The sequence below is a fragment of the Aquila chrysaetos genome, chromosome 12 (assembly GCF_900496995.4).
Source record: "Aquila chrysaetos chrysaetos chromosome 12, bAquChr1.4, whole genome shotgun sequence".
Lineage (NCBI taxonomy): Eukaryota > Metazoa > Chordata > Aves > Accipitriformes > Accipitridae > Aquila > Aquila chrysaetos.
In genome coordinates, this window is record NC_044015.1 from 9,817,906 (window position 1) to 9,841,280 (window position 23,375).

A 23,375-nucleotide genomic window follows, 5' to 3' on the forward strand; every position below is an offset into this window, starting at 1 on the left:
ACATGTAAGCAGGATGCAACCTAACCAAAAGAAGTATTTTTCACTTTCATGTGCCAAAATGTGTCTTTCAGCCTGTAGGACTACCAAAATGAGCCGAGAACTGGTATACACAAACACACACACATACAGGCAATCTCCACATCACCGAACAGAACTTGGGAGAAAAACTGGTGCCACACTGCATTCCTCAGATGCAATCATCATCAGTCAAAGGAGAAATCAACTCTTAAAATCAGTGCAAGATGCCTGTTACTCACTGGTCTGGGACACATGTCTGGAGAAGAAAGTTCTTCTCTTTCATCTTCCAAATCGGAACTTAGAAAAAAGTTGTTCAGTCCGTCAGGAATCTGCTTTTCTACCTGCTGGGATGGGATACTGGATTCCTCCTTCACATCACAGAGCTCCTGGTTGCTGAGCTGGATTTTCTCATTCTTGACCTTCTTTATTTGCTGTAACTGACTGACTGTGTCTTTCACAAAATCTTTAAGTAGACTGTCTGTCAGCAAACTGACCTTTTCCAGTTGGTCTTTTGACTTTTCTTCCTCTCTAAGCGGTAGTCTAAGCTGGGCTTCTAACTGGTTCTTTTCTTTTGTCAGCAAATCCAGAAGTGGAGTTGCAGGCTTCTCCACAACTCCAGGAGAGAGATCATCTAACTTTTCAGCACATTCTTCCCCCAGTGTCTTTTGTCTCTCCAGTTTTTCTGAAAGGAAATCTGAGATGTCATCTGACTGAACAGTAGAAATCTCATCCACAACACCAGAAATGAGAGGAGCAAGGCTGGCCTCCTCCTTTACAGCATGCTTCAGATAATCCACCACTGACTGTTCTTGGGCAAGTGATTCAGAAGCTACAGAAATCTCCTTTATGCTGTTTGCTTTAGGAGATGACTCCTCATCAATTCTTTCCTCAGCTGAGGCTTCTGAAACAGCTGTGTCCACAGGAGCTTTATCCTGGGAATAGCTCTCTCTTACATCTCTGCTCTGGGTTTCATCCTCTTTGCCAGGTTTGGAACTTTGTCTGTCTTTCTGCTCAGCTTTGTGTTGCTTCTCCAGCCTATCATCAAAGGATGAGTCTTCATCCTTATTTGTGTCTAAAAGGCTATCAATACTTTCTGTAATGTGAGAGATTTTTTGAGGAGGAGCAAAAATACCATGCTTTTCTTTGCAATCAAAGTATTTAATACCATCATAAGTTCCATTATTGTTCCCTTCAGGTTTATCCAACTCCACACCAGCCCAAAACCCTTTGGCAAACTTAGTCAAGCCTTTGAATTGCAATGTTCCAGGCTGGACTTTACTCACAAGTACTCTATCACCAATGTTGAAATTTGGCAAACTATCTGTTTCTTCTGTGATCGAAACAGAGGCCCACAGCGGTGATTCAGTAGGGGCCTGTCCTTGCTCCACATCTCTGCGTTCAGTATTTTTTATAAGTTCTGTTGGGGACTTAAGTTCTAATAACCTCTCTGAATGCATGCTGCCAGAGAGAGAGAGAGACCTGTCACTGAGGTATTCACTGATTTCACCATCACTGCCAAGGCTGGTGGATCTGCTTCTGCTGGTCTGTGTGTGCTGTGACTGCTCTGTCAGTGACTGAGCATCCCCATTAGGAGAGAGAAGAGATGCTTCCAAGTCATCATTGTGATGTTCCCCAGGAAGTGTTTCTTCAGCTGATGCTTGTTTTCTGGAAGAGGATGCTTCGAAGTCTTCAAGGTATGATGGCTCCTTCTGACTAAAGAGTTGTTCTGAAAGCAGATAACCTTTTTCCTCTGCTGATTTGCTCAGTTTGTGAGAAGACTCTTCCACACTTGGGCCAGTTACAGCATCTTTATCTGCCAGTCTCTGTTCTAAGGTTTCTTCCGTACCATGAAGAATTTCCACAGCCAAACCAAAGAGTCCCTTCCGAGAGTGTTCATTTTCAGAACGGAGGACTTTCTTTGGAAGGATGTCCAATAAGCTCTCCTGTTCTTTATCTAATGTCAGCAAGACATCAGAACTCTCCAAAGGCTTAACGTGAGAACCTTCAATCTCATATTCCTCAGACTTTATGTATTCCAAGTCTTCCTGTATCTCAGATTTATGACTGAAGGCAGCCTCATCATTGGATGCTTTTACCACATTGTTCATTGACCCATGGGATATCCTGCTAATGTCTTTCACGTCTTTGAGAAGAGATGATGAGGGTACATTATCTAAGGAGTCACCAGATCCTGCTCTGTAACTCCTTGGTGACATTAAAACAGAGGAAGATGTTCCAGAAGGTTCTTCTGCATGAACATCTGTCAGAGCCACCTTCTTGGTGTGCACAGACACCGATCTCTCAGTTCTTGATGACACAGCATCTTGAAGGAAAATAAAAAGTGAATTACAGCAGATCATATAGCCTGCATTGTTTTATGGAAAACTGCAACCATAGGCAACAAAATTAACAACAAGGTTTCTATACTAAAAGAAGATACAAACTAGTGCATTGGAAACATATTTCTAGCAGTCCTGTGAACATGAGCAACATTCTTTCAGTTGCAGGGCTCTTACACTCAGTTTCTGATTCTGTTCCTTTTACCAGTATTTCATAATGCCATACAATACTGAGCTCAAGGTAAGGACTCAGTTATTTGTTTGCAAGGTGCAAATACAAGCGAGATTAGAATTGCAGATAATGGTTAGATAATGATCAACAGCAAAACACTGAAAAGTATCTCAAAAAAACCCCATTCCTAAATTCTCTATTTTTTGTTTCCTTACTTTCCTCAAGTGATAAAGGAACAGAAAACAAAAGAAAGGAAAAAGGTTGTCATGTAATTATGGTTTCACACAAACCTCAGCAAGAACAAAACTAAATACTGAATACACAGGAAACAGCAAAAGCAGAATCCTACTAAATAAAAATAGTAAAAAATACAGCTTGATCATTATGGTTTTATGAAGTCTGCATGCTCTATTAAAACCTCTTCGTGAATCAAGAAGGAAAAGATTAAAGAAATTTAAAATGGTCAGTCTTCAAGATCTTAATCTGTAGTACAGATTCTTCCAGTTACATACCTGCATGCTCTGAAATGGATTCCAAAGATGCTCTGGATCGCTCTGATTCAGCCAGTGATTTCCAGTTTTTAGCTGTCTCAGGCCTAAATTTGAAAAATCAGATGGCATGAATCATGGTTACACCAGAGTGTATTGTTTTGGGTTTTTTTAATAGATAAAAATGGAAATACAAGCATCTATAATTATAATACCACACCAATGATAATAAACAGTTTGCTTTGTCAACATACTGTGACCTTAGAAAATAGGAATAGGGACAGAAAGGAGAGTTTGGCAAGTCCTGGAAAGTAATTTTTTAAAAGACTAATCAAACTTTAGCTTTTTTTTCAGCCAAAAAAAGAGACCACCCCCCCTGCCCCTTTTTTTTTACTTGCATGCAATAAAATTGCACCATCTGCTGGAGAAAATGAAACTCTTAAAAATACAGCAGGAAGTGCAGAATTCAGCTGAATTCTCTCTCTACCTTTTAAAACCTAAGATATAAACCAGATTTAAGTTGCAAAGATGAATGGTTTGCCTCACACAGTGCAGCAGGCATAATGAATGACCAAAATGGCAAAAAAATTCTTTCAGGTCTGTAATCCACACAGCCATTTGGCACAATTTATGATTCTTGCATAACTGAAAAATATTTTTCAGGAAGAACTTGAAAATAGGATCTGAAAAACTGGGCAGGACAAAAGTGAGATGCATACGATTACAGGACAGTCCATCTTATCTGTTTTGGGTCTGATGAGACCAGCAAATAGGTCAACAGTATACTGCCACTGTCCAGTGCTTTGAAGAAGAGCAGTTACCAGCTTTCCTTGCACTCATGGTTTCTGCTAAAACAGTATTCATCACGCTTTCAGAATACTCTCAAAAAGAAGAAATCCCAGTTACCTGTGAAGCGGTGGTGCCTTGATCTTAGGTTTTTCAGCAGCAGCTGAGGGTGGCGTTTTAATCTGAGGTTTGGCTGTTGGTGATGCCTCCAGGTCTTGGCTCAGCTCCGCTTCAGTCTTCTTGATAAACTCATCATATGACTGCACATGGAAAACAGTTATAGCTGTTAGTCTACTAAACCATAACTACAATTCAGCAATCAAAGCCTATTAAATTAATAAAAGATACATTCGGTTTCTCTGTAAAACAATCTATTTAACTTCCTAAAGCTCTACAGTTGTGAATCCTGGAAATTTTAATACTTTACTTTCAAAAACAAATTACATGAGTATCACTCTTTAATCCAAGCTAGGATACTAATGTGTACAAACATACATAAGCCCTCTGAAAGCTGCTAGTAACCCATTAAAGATATACATTTTAAAAACTAATGGCATTTTTGCCTCAAGGCCCTGGTTCATTATTGCAAACAGTTAAATAGCCAGAACACAGTCACACTTCTATCGCAATAATGTGTCTTTCACAGACGTTGATACAATATTCTGCCAGCAACATCCATATTATAATGATTTATCCAAGGCTAACAATCTTTTACTTTGCCCTTCTTCCTGCTGTTCCTAACCTCCAGCTGTTTGATCAAACTGGCTTCCTGGGCCTTCAGTCTCTCCTTTTGTCTCTTTTTCTGTTCCTTTTTCAGCTGGTAAACCACAGACTTTCTTTTCCGTAGTTCATCCTTCAGGGCCCTGATCCGTCCTTCAATGTCACTTTGATCAGATGTGGTTTCTGAAAAAGGTTAGTTTTAGTCTTTGTAAGCTTGCACCTCACAAAACAGTTCTATGCAAAGCAATAAACAGTCATTTAGTAAATACAAAACATGGTCCAAGCAAAATATCAAAGAATTTAATGTCAGCATGTTAATCTTAACATAAGACTCTTAAAGTGGGATCTCAGAATCACAACACTACGATATAACATATGAAAAAGTGTTGCATCTTATTTAATTTAGAAGAGAAAGGCTCTGATACACACAGTAACTTGTCACCAAACTTGTTCACATCACCCACCCATGTTTATGTTGCTACCTCATTAACTGCTTATCATGTCAGCTGTTGCAAAAATTAATTTTTTTTCTGACATTTAAAAATATAACAATTCAAAGATGCATACCAAAAATATATATCTGAAATATTTGTTTACAATCACAATATACAGTTTCAAGCTACAGGGTACACTTCATTGATGAGAATTTCATTTGGAACAGTGGACTCCAAAAAAGTTTAGGTTTCTGGTCCATTTAGTTTTTCTGCCACCTAGACTAAATACATCTATGAAATGGAGAGCTGACTGGTCAAGAGTTGGAAGGAAAGTCAGTTTGAACAATGCAGAGATTTTCACTGTTGTCAGGCCTCAGGATGACAATTTATTTGGGGTGAATGAGGGTAGTATTGAGCTTACGTGTGGTGGACTACTCGATAATAGCTTATACAAAGCTACTTTGCATATCTTTGCTCCAAGTTCAATTTTACAGATTCTCCTATGATGCCATTACTGACTGTAGCTATTTTCCACCTGAACAATATTTTTCTTAATCATTATCCTGAGTAATTTTAATAAGATCTCCTCCATTCCCCTCCATCCCCAGAAATCCCTGCAACCTGGTCTTCCAGTCCTTCTGATGATGTTCTACCCCTTTTCTGTTGGGACACTGTCCCCAGATACTTAGATACATTCTCTGCATGATAATCCTATTCTACCAGTAACTCTGCTACTTTCATTATTCCTGCTCTAACAATCTCTTTGTCTCTCAGACTTCTCAAATTTTATAGAGAGACTGTCTCAGTGCCTCATTTACTTATTCTTTTCCGCCCACCTGATGATGTCCACTTGTTTCTTGTTTTAAATGTATACCAACATAGTTCAAAACAAGATCCTTGTCCCAGATTGGTCTACCACAATTAAGTATCAAAAACTCTTCAAAATATTTATCTGGCATCGTCTTACTGGAGCTCCTCCCTGCAGCTGATGTCCCCCTTCCTCTTCTATAGCAGCAGCTGCAGCTCCTAAGAGAAGGATCTTGGCTGGTTTGCTTTTCTAATGCTCAGTATTACCTATAATGTTTTCCTGTACCAAAAGGCTTGGATGCTCATAAACGCCAATCGCTTTACTGAACATCCTAGATAGTAAGTCACCAGTATTATTTGGTCAGCTAGCAGGAACTGCTGGACACTTTGCTAATCAATCTCATTTCTCAAGACAGCAAACCACCATAATGACTTCATCATCAATAAGTCAGTAATACAGTCAAACTACTGTATTTTTTTTCCATTAACAACTGTTGTTAACCATTTAGAGAATTTAAAAAAACAACCAATCAAGCACAAAAAGAATGGAATCTCACTTGCTAATCAGGAGTACTTTATGATGCCACTGTAATTAACAACTCCTCCCGAATAGTAAGTGACCACTATGTAATTACAGCTTTTCTTGATCAACTCATAAGGGAAAGATCTGCATATGCTTTCATCTTTGATGATCTTGCCTACACATGCATGGGACTGACATAGCAATGACTTCATTACTACGCAGCAGCTTGGAAGATTTGTCTCTCTACAATGGAATGATTTATTGTGTAAACAGCACCATCCTGATTGGCTTCCCACCTCTTATACCTTTTTCAGCATCTGAAATCAAAGGTTGCAAATACTTTATTTTACAAAAGTTTATTTTCATGATCACTGTTGCCTGCTCTGCTTTTCATAATGGCTTCCTTATGTGGTTGCTCAGTCAGAACTTGAAAATAACTTTATCAAGTTGCTGAATGCTTCATTGTGTTGCAAGCTGCTCTCCAGACAGAATCCCAATACAAATTACTCAGTGCAAATACCTAGGTGTTACGTATTCACTTCTCTATCCAGCACGAGAACAGCTGCCTCAAAATTACTGTGTTTCTATTGTACTTACATACATATTAACCAAAAAAACCCAACAGAAAATATTGTTAAGCTTACTACATCAAGCACCACAAAGACTGGATATGTACGCACGCCAGTAAGTTATCCATCTATCACAAACAACAGCCTGTACATACAACAGAACCACCTCATTCTTATTCCACTAAAGACTTACTGATTTAGGGAATTAAAAAAAACAAGCAGAAAAATGCTCTCTCATTTGCTAATAAGTATTTTATGATGCTATATCAACAGCACTGCAGAATGCATGACGTTTTAGATACTAAAAGCACAGAAAGGTTCAAAACAGACTTCACAGCTTAACAGAGCTGATGATTGTGACCCACTGAACGGTGGCTCAGGAAGTCCTTCAATCCACATGACTAACAGACTGCGAGAGCACAGCCGGGAAAGGACTGCAGTTCACTTCTAATATTCTCTCCCTCAGAATTTACTGGTAGCCAGCTTGGATACTGGATAAAAGACCTGTGATAAAAGGTCCATACAGTAGATCTTAAGTTTTATAGATCAAAATACAATCTTAGGCCCTATTTTACTGCACACAGTTCAAAATCTCCTCCAAAAATAAAAACATACATCCTGAAGCATCCATTCAATCTGCACGTGCCAGTGCAGGTCCAATGGGCTCACTCATACTGCCATGATAATAGAGCTATACTGCTTCTGGAGCCAGGTTGTGTTCAGAAGGAGGATGATCATGTTTGTATGCTGCTGAACCATATTCTGCTTTCTTATAACATGAGGGGTGGAGCAGTGTCACCTGTTAAAAGCACAGCTAACCTCAGTATTTTTAAATTTTAGGACCACCTTAACTATTGACTCTCATCTTCATAGCTGTTTGCAGGAACCTGTGTTGCTTTCTAGAAGAAGAGATAATATATAGACAGTCTTACATTAAGACGTTCTTAAGCTGAAGTGATCAAATTACACCATGGGAAAATACTCCCACAAAACCCCAAATCTTGGCAATTTCCAGGAAATTCTGTCTGCCTCCCCACATCTACGTCTGCATTTCAAGTTCACTTGTTAAAAGCAAGAGCTTTGAAAAAGCAATTTAAATCCAAGCACATATTACACTTACCTGACTGTGTCATAGATAAAGATTCATCAGACCAGTTGTGAGGTATCTGATGAGACTTCACAGGTGAACGTAGCTGTCCTCCAGTTCTATGGCTGCCTTTGCTGGAATCTTGCTTTGATACAGATATGCTGCTTTTGGGAGGAGACTATGGGAGAAGAAAAGGACAAATAATTGCTTGTAAACCTCAGTTTGAAAGTAGGAGATCATTGTCATCAGGAGCTAGTTATAAGGAAAGAACAGCATGACTAGAGAACATCTCATAAGCACTGGTACCTATCCAGCTATCTTAAGAAGAATTTAATCTTAGTTTGCTAGACAATAAAATAAAAATACCAAGAGCAGCAATAACTGACGGCTTACTTTGAGCTTAGATTTCAGTAAACCTGCTTAGACTACTCTATTACTACCTAAGTGAACTGACATGGTTCTGACTCACAGGTGTTCAATACAGTTTATGTAATCTTATTTGAAACAACCACAGCAACAGGAACTTCTAAAAAATATACTAGTGAAACCGAAACGACCATTTCATGTAAGGGGTGCAAGATGCCATTCTAGATCAGTGAAATGACAGAGCGCTATTTCTCTGTAGCGAGGCAAAAAATTCTAAGAGCAAATATTCTTCCAAAATGCTCTTACTGCTGCAACATTATACCACAAACCTTTCACACACCTTGAACATAACCTCTAGCACACCTTAGACATTTTACCTCACCATCTTCTCAGCAAACTTTTTCCAAGAAAGTATTTGTAACAAGTCTAGATGAGCAGTTCCTTTACCCCACAGACACTGCATTTTCTGTCCCACTGAGCACAGAGCAAAGTTATCAGGATGAAACTTATCAAAATTATCAACCAAGTAGAAATAACAGTTGGAATAGAACACTAAGGCAGAATTAGCTAGCAAGCAGACATAATCTGAAACCCAAAGGATTGTGCATGACATTACAGCTCTGCTTCTTCATCCTATAGCTATACTTTGGGATACATTACTTGCAAGCAAAGCAAAGCGGAAAACAGAGCATAGTTTCCACAGCCTCGAAGAATTTATACAATGGTAACAAGCTAGCCTACAGCTAATTCACACTGGTAAACTGGGTCAATGTTCCACCATTTAATACTGCATACCTATGTGACGTACGCAAAACGTTTTGCAAGACTACCCACAAGTTTAAAAATACCTAAACTCTGTGCTGAAGCAATTTTTCCTCAAGACTTCAAAGAACATATCTGATCACAGTGTTTACTGACAGTAATGTAAAATGGTATTGCAAACACAGGATAGTTTAATCTCTGCTTTGACAACTGGGACAGCTATACTTACTAATTCTCTGATATCCTTTTACAGTGTAAAAATATATATAGCATAAAAAGCTCACTCACAAGCTTGCCAGGTGAAGTAGAGGACTTGAACTCTTCCGAATAAACCATTTCTTCATTAGTTATACTCTGATCTGGGCTTCCTGGCTGTCCATGGCCCATAGTCTCTGATGGGACAGATTCAGCAGCTGGACTGCCAAGATCTTCTGGGATAGAGCTTTCACTATTCAGATGAGAGCAAGAAGGCACTGGAGACTCTTCTTCACTAGCCGTTTCTGAGATCAAATAATGACAGAAAAAACCAAAGCACCTAAGAACTTGCACTAACTTATATGCCTTCAGAGATACTGCTGCCTGCATATAAAGTAGTAACTGCTACCAATACATGTCAAATTAGTAAGTGTTATTTCACTCACCTAGACACTGAGGGTGGAATATTAAGCAAGAACAACCATGTTTACCATAGAACTATGATTTAAGACTGTCAAACATTCTTAGTGACTGCTGAATGTCTACAACAAAGGGGTTTTCAGGATATTCTAACATTTTCCAGACAACACACTCTGAAAAGATTATTAGAGAAACCTGTCCTTCCAGTTGACCATACACCAGCAAGAGTCACTATTAGTCTGAAGAAGTCGTGGAGGAGCATATAATTGGCAAGCCAGATCTTGAATTTAGAATTGATTGCTTCCTTTACAGTAGTTGCAGAAAACATTTTAATGTTATGATTTCATCATGAGTCTCTCAACTGGCAACAAGTAAAATAATAAGTTGGGTTTTCAATATTCCTGTTTACTAAATTCCGCAGGAGTCACAGCATTACTGAAGCAGCCATGGAGAACTATTCAATATTTGAGCAAAGGCTGGGGAGAGGAACTTATGAAGCAGGGCCGTGCTCCAATGCTTACTGTTAGATACAATTAATAGAAAGCAACTGTATTTTCTCATCTGTTGATGAGAATTCAACATTCATGCAGAATTTTTGTTCATTGGAACTGACTCATATGCATATCATCTTTAAAATGTCTTACAATGCCTAAAATCCACATGACTGTTTTCAGTAACAAGTGTAATAGGGCATAATTCTGAATTCCCTTTGCACGGTCAAAGGACATGCTGCCTGCTTTCAGCAAAGTAGGGAAAAAAGGAAAATTGATTATTTCTAGAACAAGCTCTGAAGTTTCATTATTTACTCCCACTGCAATCCAGTTCTCTGTGCTTCATGCTGAAAGTATGGTCCACTTAAGACAGAACAGCAAAGCTGTAGCTCCCAACATCTGGGAACTTATTTTTCCTCACAATAGCATCATTTATACTAATTACATCCTAGCACACTTTAGCACAGTTGCAGATTTCAAACAATTATACTGCATTAACAACAGAGGGAAGGAAAAAATGCTTTCAGTTTTTTGAAGACACAGACAAGGGAAAAGCAGCCCCTGATAAGAGCCATCCTCTCCCACAGTAATAAGGCTATACAGGATACACACTCAAACAGCACTACAGGGGAAAATGGTTTTAATGGAGTGAGTTCAGAAGAAGACGATCAGCAAAAGATCATGCAGTACTTTTGTTTTGAAAAACAGAAATATAGTTTAAATTGTATGTAGAAATGTCTGATGGGCCTATGCTGCACTGTTCATTTGAGAAGATACACAGCAAAGGAGGAATACACATTTAACTAAGGTGTAAAACAGGGCTAAAAGACCAAGGCAACACAAGGCAGTAAAGAGTGCAGCAATCGAGATTCTAAGAGCATCCAGAGAAGAACAACCACCACCAAAACATCAAAAAAGGAAGAAAGTGCAAACCCAAGCAATTGTGTCAAATCATGCTTTACTCTTGCCATTTGCATCACTTCCCCCCTCTTCCTATTACCTTTGGGCTCAGTTCTCTGATCCCCCAGGTCTTTCTTGGCTATTTTGGTTTTGAGCAGCTCTTTGTCCCAGGCAGCTAGAGCCTGCTTTTCTATCCGCCTTATTTCTGCTTCCTCTGCATCCAGACGGCGTTTCCACTCCAACAATTCTTCAGCATGTTGTCGACGCTGCATCAGCTTCTGTTCCCGCTTAGTTAGGAACCTGACAGACAGAGCAGAAGACAATGGGAAAACAGCCAACCACACTCAAAGGTCCCAACACCCAGATGCTCTATTGCCAAAACTCCCAGAATTATAGCTGTTCAAATAGTTTTCTAGGATAATATCCACTCTAACTACTATGTCCTAGACTTCTGATGTGCTGCTGAAAAAAACCACAAGTAGATGCGAGGTTTTTTTCTTTGCAGTAAGTAAAGTCTACAACATACTGTAAACATGCTGCTTACATTTTAAAGATCTTTAAAATCATTAAAAGTGCTACTAACTATTCACTAAAATGAACAGGATAAGTTCCCAATTTCAGGACATGAAAAGCACCTGTGGTATTAAACTGGAACCCTCAAGAAAGCAGTGACTGTTTGAAAAATGAACCTTTCTTTTTGCTAATCCCAATGACAGAAAAATTGTAACTCCAGTTGCCCCACTGTTCTTTCCAAATACATAACTATAAGAGAAGGTGATTCTGTATTAATAGTTCTCCTGAATTACTGGAGCTTTTATCCTTCTTCCTTTAAGCATCATCTCTATGGATTGCACACTTGGAATGTTAATTGTGAGCTGACAGCATCAAGAAAATAAGGATGCAGGACTGTTTTTTCCCAGCTACTAATATGTATTGCTGCTAGTTTAAGAACAGATAAAAAGTAAAGCTCATGCTGAAAATTAGCAGTATTTTTCCTTCTGACAAATATTTCTTAGGTGATACATGAAACCTCAGAAATGAGGAAATTCTTATAGAACTTTGTAGGTATGAAGAGGTTTGTGTGCATATACTAGTTCTCTTTACCAGCTCTTGAACAACAGCATCTCTGGTCTTATTTCTAAACGCTGAAGTAACCAAGACCATAGCATCTAACCTTTAAGACTGTAAATGGAAGCAAGTTCAACATCAATCGCACACACTTCCTGGGACATGCCAAGTCTAGAGAAGAGTGTCTATCAATCCATTAATCTCCTACACTGAAATTTTTAAGATGTCATAGAAATCACTCTGTAGAAAATACATGGTTTGCCAGCTAGAGTGAGACTTTGTCATCGGTACAGAAGGTGTGGTGCCTAAAAAGGCAGTCTTCAAAGACTTGTGATATTTTGCTTTGCAAATGCCTTTATAATTTGTAATTTTCAAGCCATCCCAAACACTTAGCCTCAAAGTTTTTAAGCTGCAATAAGATAATAATTTCATCTGTACCCCTTTTATTTACAGAGACTGGAATGACCAACTGGCTAATCTGCAGGTCTCGCCTACTAAGGGACATTTCTTGTTTGCTCACTTAGCGTTCATTCTGTTCCCTGGAAAAGTGAGCTGGCAGCTGATCAGAAACTTTAAGATTCAGGTAAGTCCTTCTCTAAGACAGATTCAGATAAGGTGGACAAGTTATGATGTGAAGATAAAAGTTTCAGAAGCCAGTTAAGACATGCCCACAATCTTCTTTCCTACAGTCAGAACAAGAACAGGTGAAAAATAGAAGCACCTCAGAGTCTCTGGAACACCTGCCACCTTCAAGCTGACAGATTCCATGATTTTGTGCGTTACTTTTTCACTTTCTATAGAAAAACATCAAACATCATCTACTCTTAGGCAAAACTGACAGATTAGTATCACTAAGAAACTAGACTACCAACAGTAATTTCATTACAAACATGACATGGACAGTCACGTTTGTGTTGTGTCTTTCACCAGCACTATCAGATTTACCAACTCTTACTTTCACATACGCATCAGGTCCAATTAGTCTAGCAGATTATGTATTTGGAACTCGTTATGGAGGTCATTATTACAATGATAATTACAACTTTTTCTTCTTCCTTCATGTACTGTTTGATTTCATCAGAATGTATGGATCTTCAGAGTTTACTGGATCTTGAGGGAGGCAAGTCCAGTCGAAATAAAACGCAAGAGAAAGGCTGAAATTAATGGATTCAAAAGAACAGGACTCCTTAAAAGCAGATGTCAAATGAATTAACCCAGAAGACCACAACAGGAGGAGAATTAACTAAATGACCATGAAACTAATCACCACACAAAGACTACTTAATAAGAAAGATAAGTCAAAAGAAGTGATGGGAGACAAAGAGGGTTCCAACATTCAACCTATAGGAAGAGGAGGATTAAAGCAGCATGGCTAAAGATGCGGACCCTTTTATAACTCTGGGGTTTAAAAGGTCAGAGCCAGAAGGTAGCACACACACTGCCTTAATAGTTACTACAGTCTAGAGGGTTCCAGTTGCAACACCAAGGGTACACATTTATTCTCAAAAGCAGGGGCACCTTCACAGAAAAAAAAATGCAAAACCACATCTGGCATCTGTGAAGCTGGAAATCTGGGGGAGCAAAGAGGAAGCAGCAGCACTCAGATTACACCAGCATGATTTCAAAGTCTAATTATTTCTCTGGTGCTAACATCACACATTTTATCCATGCATTCCACATATTAACCTGGAAGCATTAACCTTCTGCTCTAACCTGTACTTGTACATTTATATCCAAGGTATACTGACTTTAAGTCCAAACTAGACAGTTTCAGCAGCTATTCTGAAGTAGTGATCAGACAGTGGGAGCAAAGTGAACTGTCTGTCTGCCACTCAGAACACAGTAGGAATAAGAGATTAAAATCATAAAACAGTTTGGGTTGGAAGGGACCTTAAAGATCACCTAGACCGTGGGCTAGGTGATCCCCCTACCGTGGGCTGGGACACCTTTTACTAGATCAGCTTGTTCAAAGCCCCATCCAGCCTGACCTTGAACACTTTCAGGGATGGGGCATTCACAACTTGTCTGAGCAACCTGTTCTGGTGCCTCACCACCCTCATCGTAAAAAATTTCTTCTCTATATTTGACCTAGATCTACCATCTCTTAGTCTAAAATTGTTACCCCTTGTCCTATCACTACAGGCCCTGGTAAAAAGTCTCTCTCCATTTTTCTCATAAGCCCACTTTATATATTGAAAAGCCACAATAAGGTGTCCCCAGAGCCTTCTCTTCTCCAGGCTGAACAACCCCAATTCTCTCAAGCCTTTCTTCGTAGGAAAGGTGTTCCATCCCTCTGATCATTTTTGTGGCCCTCCTCTGGACCTGCTCCAACATGTCCCTGTCTTTCTCGTACTTCGGACCCCAGAACTGGATGCAGTACTCCAGATGGGAGTCTCGTGAGAGCAGAGTAGAGGGGAAGCATCACCTCCCTTGACCTGCTGGCCATGCTTCTTTTTATGCAGCCCAGGATACAGCTGGCTTTCTGGGCTGCGAGCACACATTGCCAGCTCATACCCAATTTTTTTCTCCACCAGCATCCCCAAGTCCTTCTCTGCAGGGCTGCTCTCAATCCATTCATCCCTCAGTCTATACTGATACTGGGGATTGCCCTGACCCAGGTGCAGCACCTTGTGCTTGGCCTTGTTAACCTTCATGAGGTTCACACTGGACCACTCCTCATGCCTGTCAAGGTCTCTCTGGATGATGTCCCTTCCCTCTAGTGAATCAACTGCACTGCTCAGCTTGGTGTTGTCTGCAAACTTGCTGAGGGTGCACCCAATCCCACTGTCTATGTCATTAATAAAGATCTGGAAACAGTGAAGGAAGTGCCAAAAACGTTCACTGAAGAACAACGTCTTGACTTTCTGGGACTGAACAGAGCATGCTCTATCAAAGAGTCTATCACTTGAGAAAGATACAGTTACCTGACCAATTGGTTGTAGATATACAGCTGGAATTTGGGGTGGAGGTTGGGAAAACAGACACTGAGAGAGGCCCAGTGGTGAGACGTAAAGACAGAGAAGAAGTAGTGAACAGGAGAGCAGTGTCTACAAAATAAGGAGGAAGAATTTAAAACTAAGATAGCAAAAAAGGCAGAAAGAACGAGAAAAGGATAGCATCTAGCAAAGAACTTTAAAATTAATTGCATTTAACATTGTATAGTTATTATCCAATATCTGAAGTAGAAAAACTATACACTGTTATGCAGAAGGTAATAGAACACATACACTTATAACACTTTGTTTTTTGTTAATTAAAGGCAAGCTACTTTAACACTGCTATATTTTTCTTTAAATTTTGGAAGGAGATTTATTACTTTGATGCAGACTTCCACATGCATGTTAACACATGCATGTTAACACATCTCAACCTGATCTTTTTGCAACTCCTGCTATTCTAACTGTCAATAGAGTATATCATTAGCATTAAATAGCATGCTGGCTTTGTGATATGAACAACTTTGCTAGTCTGAAACTTAAAACACATTTTCATTCACCTGGCGAAACCTCAGTAAAATTATTTCTCCAAAGGTAAGCACCAGTGAAAGGGCAAAAATAAAAGAGATTAAATAATGTATTTCTAAAACATGAGCAATTCCAGGAAAAGTCTGAGATATACATGTAATTCAACTTTTAGCTGCTATTTTGGTTTTTTTGCAACGAAGTGCAGACTTGGTCTCAGAATACCCACATATTGCCTCTTTCATTTGAAGTACTAACTGCAGAAAGATAATGCCTATTTTTAAAAAAAAAACAACTACATAAACTTATAGCTGTGCTTAAAATGGTATTTCCTAATGAATTACCATTTTAAGCTAATACCCAATGAATTATCATATTTATAGAAAAATACCACGCTCCATATAGCTCTATCAATTACAATGCAAGCTAAATAGCATATTAAGGAAAAGCAAAAGAAAATGAGCATTTAATCAGTTCTTCTGTTGCACAGATTATCATTAAAGTTGCATATGCAAGGAAAGCAAGGGGAAAGTGGTTAATTCTCTTTGACAGAGCATGCTCCTGTTCACATGCAGGCTACACAGACTCATCAATTAAAAATTAAAACAGAACTATTCTTTCATTCCCTTTTAGCAGAAGAGAAATATTAAAGCTGCCTCATAAGTAAGGAAGCCAAAGGATTTCTGCCTTGCTATGGAGTTCAGCAAATCCAGCATAGCAGGCTTTTCCAAGTCCTTCCTCTAGCTCCTCTGTACTTTACTCGTCATTCAGTTTCTTTCCTTTTGCCACATCTCACAACCTGATTGATTGCCTTCAAATGGCAGCTTCCTATCATTACAACCAAGTGTCTTACTCTGTTAATATTATTCTTATGCATTTTACAAATAAAGACATTAAAAAAAAAGATACCAAGTCAGCACTGTTTTTCAATCAATAAGCACTGTCACTATCAGAATACCTGCAAAAGGTGTGCAAAAGCTATACAATTAGGCAGATGGAGTTCTAAAGAACCATTTATGTTTACACAAAATACTACTTCCTTTGAAAATATATAGCAATGCAGATAAAACCATGAAAACAAAAGTACACGACCACACATATTACATCCCACACCATTTCCACTTGTTCCTCCTAAAAGCAGTTGTTTCAGCTCAAATCCCACTATCCACCTTTTGAAAAGTATTCTCCAGGTGAGCAATGTTTTGGACTGACAATTAAAATATCTTTAAAGGTAGAACATACTTTGTTACTACTACTATCCCTTGTAATAGTAAGAACAATTATTTATTAATATGTAATTCTTCTGTAATCATAAGCGTTGCTTAGAAATGAAGGCACTTTGAAAAAATAAGATTTCAAAAACAATACTGACAAAAACACTACTTGGTAAAAAAAGCATAGGAAGTCTTCAATTTAAAAGCATATTTGCCATCTCTTATAGTATCAATACAATCTCAAAATTCATAAGCTGTAACTTGGTTTTGTAACACAGTATCACCATTTGAAATTCTGTGTTGCTAAATCTTGGGTGAAAAAAATAAGATAAAGAACCTCTTTTTAACAAAAAAAAAAAAAGGACCAGAAGAAAAATCTTGTTTTCTTGAAACCCTAGAAGTCAACACAGCCTATAGAGCACATCCTTTTCAAGTCCCCATCTTAAGCCATTTACCAACCTCAAAACATACTTCGAGAAAGAGCTTGCTGCTATAACGATGGAGTGGTTTTCACATGACTTGGAATGCCAAGAGTTTAATTTTGGAAATATGACACTTCAGAAACTTGAAATCATTTGTGATTTTGGCTGTTCAGTTTACCAAATCCTATCAGAAGACTCTGAATAAAATAGCAATCATTTCAGGCTAGAACATGAAGACTGTGTAACTAGAACATGTTTTTTGTTTTTTCCTACTTACACCAAATCCTCACTTACTACTTCGGGTTTCAATCTTCATCATACACAAATACATGGAAGTGTGGGAAATGTGCTTCTCAAATGATTACAAGCAAATAGGGTGCTAAGGAGTCACAGACAGCTTGCCTTTACAAATGGCAGTGCTTGCTTTTTGATGTTTTATCCACCTGTGTTAGGAGTCTCAAGATAAAAAACATTACAAAGATCACCCATATGGACTAAAATATAGTGACCTACCTTGGTTATAAGTTCAAAAAAATTGTTTAAGCAAAGACTATTTCTTGAGGTAACTGGCAGAGGCCAGACTTTTAATGAATTAGTCTCAAATAAGAGTTTAAGGCTTCGAACTAATGGTAAATGCCGGTAAAGCATTTGGGATGTCTAGTGCAGACAAAGTAATTCCTACACTGAAAAGATGCAGAAACAATTTTTGATTCAAAACAATTTAACAGGTGAAATCAACAGATTCAGTCTTAGTTTTCAGACCCAGGAACTGCACATATACTTCGTTATTTCCTCTGAAGACTAACAACCCTTTTCAACTTTTTCCAACCTGTGGACCACATAGGAGGAAAAGAAAGGTCTTATTAACTGCCGGTCACACACATACCACCTCCATTATGAAAATACTTACAGAATTCACCCATAGCTGATTTTAATGCAATTAGAATTGAAATTCAGCAGCTGGATAATAAGGCTGAAATCATGTGCCCAACAAACTCAATGACTTTCTGTGAGCCAGATCTCAAACTCAGTTACTAGTTTTTGCATAAGACTATTGCTATTCATAACTTGTGCTTCAATTCAAGATAAAAATTGGTACTGTAATTTCAGAGTCTCATTCCCTATATTTTTTCCCCTTTAAAAAAAAAAGGAGAGATACAAAATACAGGCACCACTTTGACCAACTGACTTCAGGAGTCTCATTGCAAGAGGAACTCTGACAAGATGTACCATCAAACTGGAGCCTGTCCAAGTTCCTTGTACGTACAAACATCAAAATCTCTTACACTGATGTGCTTTTACTGACTCTATTAAGTACAAAGAATATTAAAACCAATATTCTACAATAAAACCTTGAGCACATGGTCTGTCAGCTAGCAATGTTTGAATCTCAGTATTCATGCAAGAATTGTAGCCTTTAAAACACTATATGCAAAGATTAATAGTTCTATTAATGCTTCCAATCAGCTATTTTTCAGGCAACTCAGACCAAAGCGTATGTGATATCAATACCTCTAATGTTTCTGATGGCTGTTTTTAGTGCAGATACTGGCCAAAACAACTTGTTCTATTAAAATAGTAAACTTTTGTGTAAGAAAAAAAAAATTAGTTACTTTTCATCCATTCTGCTGCGCATTTTTTTAAGTTTCTGCATAATGCTACTAGTCTCACTGCTGGAGATTGAGATTGGGGAAGGGCTGCGTGTTTCTGCATCAGTTGGAAGTGGGCTAGAACCATTGCTCTGCTTGATGTCATCCTCACTGTGAAGTTCCTGCAATTAAGTGTTTAAAAAAAAAAAAATTAACATTGAAAGAGGGAAAAGTTATTCTACCATCTTTTAAAAAATGTTGTTAATTTAGGTTATTTCTCCAGAGAATACGTCAAATACTACTTCAGATAAGCCTGTCCACCTGCAGATTTAACTTCATTTTCCAACCTCATTTTTATTTGACACAAAGTTTTTAGTACACCCTTTTTCTCCATAACTTAAGTTCTCCCCTAACTGTATCTAGAACAAAAACCCCACCGTAATTCAGTTACCCAGACAGGAAACCAATCCTTTCGACACTACTATTATTAAACTTGGGTCTCCTCAAAATTTTGTAAGGAGGCAGACAATTATCAAAACCCCATCTTGCTATCTCATAAAGCAGATGCAGGAAACTTAGTGTAATGCCACTAACACACACACAAAGCAGCAAGTTTTGGTTTTAGTGCTTGCATTTAGTTCTTTGGGGTCTGACAAATAATCAAACAAAATCAGAGCCTGAGAGATCTAAGCATCAAAAACTGGTATTCCTAAAGTAATTAATTAAACTTCAGAATTAGCAAACACCATCTATTGTCCAGTTAAAACATTCTGTAACTTCTCCAAATGCATTTCCTGAAACAATACTTTAAATAAATTAAATGTAAAATTGCTGAGATGAAGAGGATGAGACCATTTGAGGCAGACAAAACTTCCAAGCGATAGGTCCAATCTAGTAGCTTTCCATTCCTATAAACACTGAAGTCAAATACCAGCTGCACAGCCAAAGAGCGAAGACTCCAGCTTCTGTCCTGAACACTTACCAGCTTGTTTTCTCCTGCAGACTTTAGTTTTTCCTGCAGTTTCATTGTAGTCTGACGGATTCGTTCTATTTCCGCCTGCTGTTTAAGGATCAGCTGTCTCTCCTTCCGAGCAGCCTTGTTAGCCTCTTGAAGACGCTTAATTTCTGCCTTTTAAGTATAAAAGATTAAGCATAAGAACTGTGACAGACAGCTCTCAAGAATACACTCTAAAGCTGCCACGGTGTCCTTGTTATGAGTTTAAAATTACTGCAATTACGTAATGAAGTAACTAGCCTGAACTTCAGCAGCAAAGAACAGAAGATCAGTTAATACTTCTAAGTATCAACCAGTGAGACTACTGATACAGAAGGACCCTTTAAAACAATGTGTTAAATGCTACTGAAATGCAAATAAAACTTATTGGTAAGAAATACTGCTAGCTTCCTATCCAAAAGCCTGGTACGGAGTTTTCTCAATTCTTAGCTTTTACAGTGTCTGAAACATTTAATGGCTACACAGGGGTTTCAACAAGATTTTTCTAGAGGGCATCAATTACCTTTTCCTGCTGTAATCTCAGCAGCAGACCACGCTGCCTCTTTCGAATAGGAGGCATCTTATCATCCTCTCCCTTGTCTCGCAAATGCCTGCAAATAGGTTGGAAGAAAAGATTAAATAAGAAAAAAGGTGCACAACAATGAGCCTTTTACTCTTTAAAGTTTAAAAAAAAAGTTTACTTTTCCTAACCTGCAGAAGAGTATATGCCTATACTTAATCATTGGCATGCTCTATAGTGGAATATTTTGAACTGTTTAGTCAGACACTTGCAGTTAAAAGGCCAGTGCAGATAATATGAGATCTCACATCAATGGGCAGAAGCTCTGCAGAGGTAGCACGCTCACCATTTGAGAAAGACAAAAGGAAGGACACTTGGGTCACTACTTCACAGTCCTTTGTCAAACCCACAATGACAAGAAATTAGAAGAAAATGCCTGGTGAATAATGTTACTCTCATGCAGAGAGTGACCATGGAAAAGTGTTACTGATTAAATCTGGCCACCACTGTTTAGTAGTATCTTCAAGTGGCATTCCAGGACAAAGCGTATGTTAGTTTGGAAACAAATCATTAAGTACAACACCTCTCCAGACTCACAAAATTTGGCCTGAGTCAACTAAAATGACCTCAGATAGACATCAAGCAAATAAAGGTCTAACTGTTTGACAGTTTTATACCTTATTGAATTAAGACTTGTAGAGTAATGGTTGGGAACTACCTTCTCTGACTGACAACAAACTTCTGATGGTCTACTGTTTCAATGAAATTCTCTTTTATCAAACCACATTCAACGTAAACAACAAAAGCACGCTTACAAACTGGGTTCTATTCTTTCCAAGTGACAATAACATTTGTATAGATTACTGATGTCAGAAGATTAGTTCAACCATTGATACTTAATAAGGGAGGGGTGGGCTGGAAGAAAAATCTTATTAAAAAAAATAAATTCAAGTAGAAGTACAAGAAAACAGTCAGTCAGCAACAGTGCCTATTCAGAGCTGCCTTACTTCCTCTGGTGTTCCAGCCAAGCTAATTCAGCTTTGGTCTTCTCTTTCAGAGCCTTCTCCCGGAGCCGAAGCAGTGAGGACTGATGAGCTGCTCGCATTTCCTCCTCTTTCATGTACTGTCTTACCATCTCCATGGTAAATTTAGAGAAACTATCTTGCCCCCCTGAGAATGGCATGCTTAGCTCCTAGGAGGCAAGACAAATTTGGCATGATTTGATAATACAGAAACTCCAAGGCTTTTTTCAATTACAAAGTGTGTGTGTGTATACACAGATACACACACACAAAACCAGATATAAAAAGGGAAGCTGTTTTTTCTCTGAGCTTTGTGCAGACCAGCTTTTTCTGCCCTGGGCTGCGTGACAGTTTTGGGATGTCCCCTCTTGGGCCAGAGAGATGAAGCATCCACTTGTACTTCCTAGCTGTGTGTAGGTATAGTAGGAAGACTTAATCCACTGGGCTTTTATAACCTAACTCGAAAAGTCACTCCAAAGCCTCAAGAAAACAGGTAGAGGCCTGGATGGACTGTTCCATAAGTCAAGTCATTGCAAGTGTGCAACAGTGACATACAGCATGATTCATACAACTCTATGTTTTGAGATGCTCAAAGAACCACAGGGAGGAAAAGAAGCCTAAAGTTTGCAAACACAGCTAAGAACGGCTCACTTGAAGCTCATCAGCTTAACCATTTCAGTTCAGTTGATTTACCTTAACTATGGTTGCTTGACCTACCTTGATAGATGACAGAGCTGTTTTTTCTGGGGAGACCTCCTCATCAGAATCATCACGATTACCCCGTTTCTTCTCCAAGTTATTTCTGCGATGACTCTCAGAGGGCAGTAAAGACCGAAAAGACTTCTCCTCAATCTCATCCTCCGTCATGGACTCATCAAATTTCAGGGAATACTCTGTTGCAACAGAAGCAGAATCTGAGGGAGAAATCAGTGAAATGGTTTTACACTCAGGTATGTACCATGAATGCAGTTTTACTCTGCCTCATCTCAGTAAAGTTGGGGGGGCAGGAAAGAAAGGGACATAACTACTCTAATGCAGAAAAATGGGTGTTTAGAAAAGTGTGACCTTGAGTAAGAGGACATCGTGAAATATTGTTATCTAGCTTCAAAAGCCCTAATAGACTACTGTACACAAGTATAAACACATTCCTGGGGCTGCTGAAACATTTGGCATTCAGCCTGCGTATTCAGCAAGTGAACATCTGGCTACAGCTAGCACAGCAGAAAGTAGAATGGCCCACAGACTCCACCACTCTGATGTGCAGAATTTCAAAGGTTCCCAGTCTCACTGTGCCATCCTCATTTACCTCTCAAGAGGCTACCAATTCACCTGGGGATCAGCCTTCTTCACACACATTCCCTCATTTATTTCAGAAACTAATTCTGAAACAGAACCTCCCTCCTGCCCCCCTTACCACCTTCAGATTCATCACAAACAAACAATACAGCTAACCTTTTTCATCTGGCATTGATAAAATACTATCGCTCGGCAAGGAATCATCCACACCAGTATGAGCCTGTTCTTCAATACTGCTAGTTATCTTTTCACGACGGGAAAGCTTCTTCTCATTCTCCTTAGAAGATGGAACTGAAGGACTCTCTTGGCGGCTGCTGGTACTACTGTGTTATCAAGAGATGATTTTTTTTTTAAAATTACTTTGCACATTTCAAAATATTTATTTTACATTACTACTGTACATACCAGGATTAACATCTCAGTAATCAACATGCAGAGGGTTTGGGTTTGTTTTTAAAATGCTGCTTGGCTACTTCAAAATTCCAAGTCTCATCAAGCTGCTGATTGACAGCAGAACTTGTTACTTTTATTCTGCCTTAGAATGCAAGTGGTTTGTAGGTATGCACACCCTCTACCTGGCAATGAGTATTGATGATAAACCACTGCAAACATCTCTCCTTACAGTCTTTAAAAAGTATGAGCAAGACCGTGATACTGTTTCAAATTAGAACTACAAGAGGACAAAATCATTCTAGTTGGTCAAGATCAGAGA

General features: G+C 38.7%; 1 protein-coding gene across 13 annotated transcripts in view; it reads right to left on the bottom strand.

Annotated features, from left to right (window-relative positions):
- CEP350 (centrosomal protein 350) overlaps nucleotides 1–23,375 on the bottom strand; it is a 79,511-nt gene that overhangs the window by 13,633 nt on the left and 42,503 nt on the right. For 5 of the 13 annotated variants that reach the window (XM_030031631.2, XM_030031635.2, XM_030031632.2 and 2 more), the window contains exons 22-35: nucleotides 22,820–22,986; nucleotides 22,085–22,281; nucleotides 21,353–21,537; nucleotides 20,349–20,436; nucleotides 19,814–19,960; nucleotides 18,856–19,013; nucleotides 15,070–15,192; nucleotides 11,178–11,377; nucleotides 9,360–9,571; nucleotides 7,977–8,121; nucleotides 4,519–4,706; nucleotides 3,924–4,063; nucleotides 3,042–3,124; nucleotides 258–2,341 (exon numbers count right to left, since the gene is read on the bottom strand). In XM_030031631.2, the coding sequence (XP_029887491.1) occupies nucleotides 258–2,341; nucleotides 3,042–3,124; nucleotides 3,924–4,063; nucleotides 4,519–4,706; nucleotides 7,977–8,121; nucleotides 9,360–9,571; nucleotides 11,178–11,377; nucleotides 15,070–15,192; nucleotides 18,856–19,013; nucleotides 19,814–19,960; nucleotides 20,349–20,436; nucleotides 21,353–21,537; nucleotides 22,085–22,281; nucleotides 22,820–22,986 (4,117 nt within the window). The remainder of the gene's footprint in view (nucleotides 1–257; nucleotides 2,342–3,041; nucleotides 3,125–3,923; nucleotides 4,064–4,518; nucleotides 4,707–7,976; nucleotides 8,122–9,359; nucleotides 9,572–11,177; nucleotides 11,378–15,069; nucleotides 15,193–18,855; nucleotides 19,014–19,813; nucleotides 19,961–20,348; nucleotides 20,437–21,352; nucleotides 21,538–22,084; nucleotides 22,282–22,819; nucleotides 22,987–23,375) is intronic. The other 8 variants (XM_030031638.2, XM_030031637.2, XM_030031633.2 and 5 more) reach the window with 3 other exon arrangements.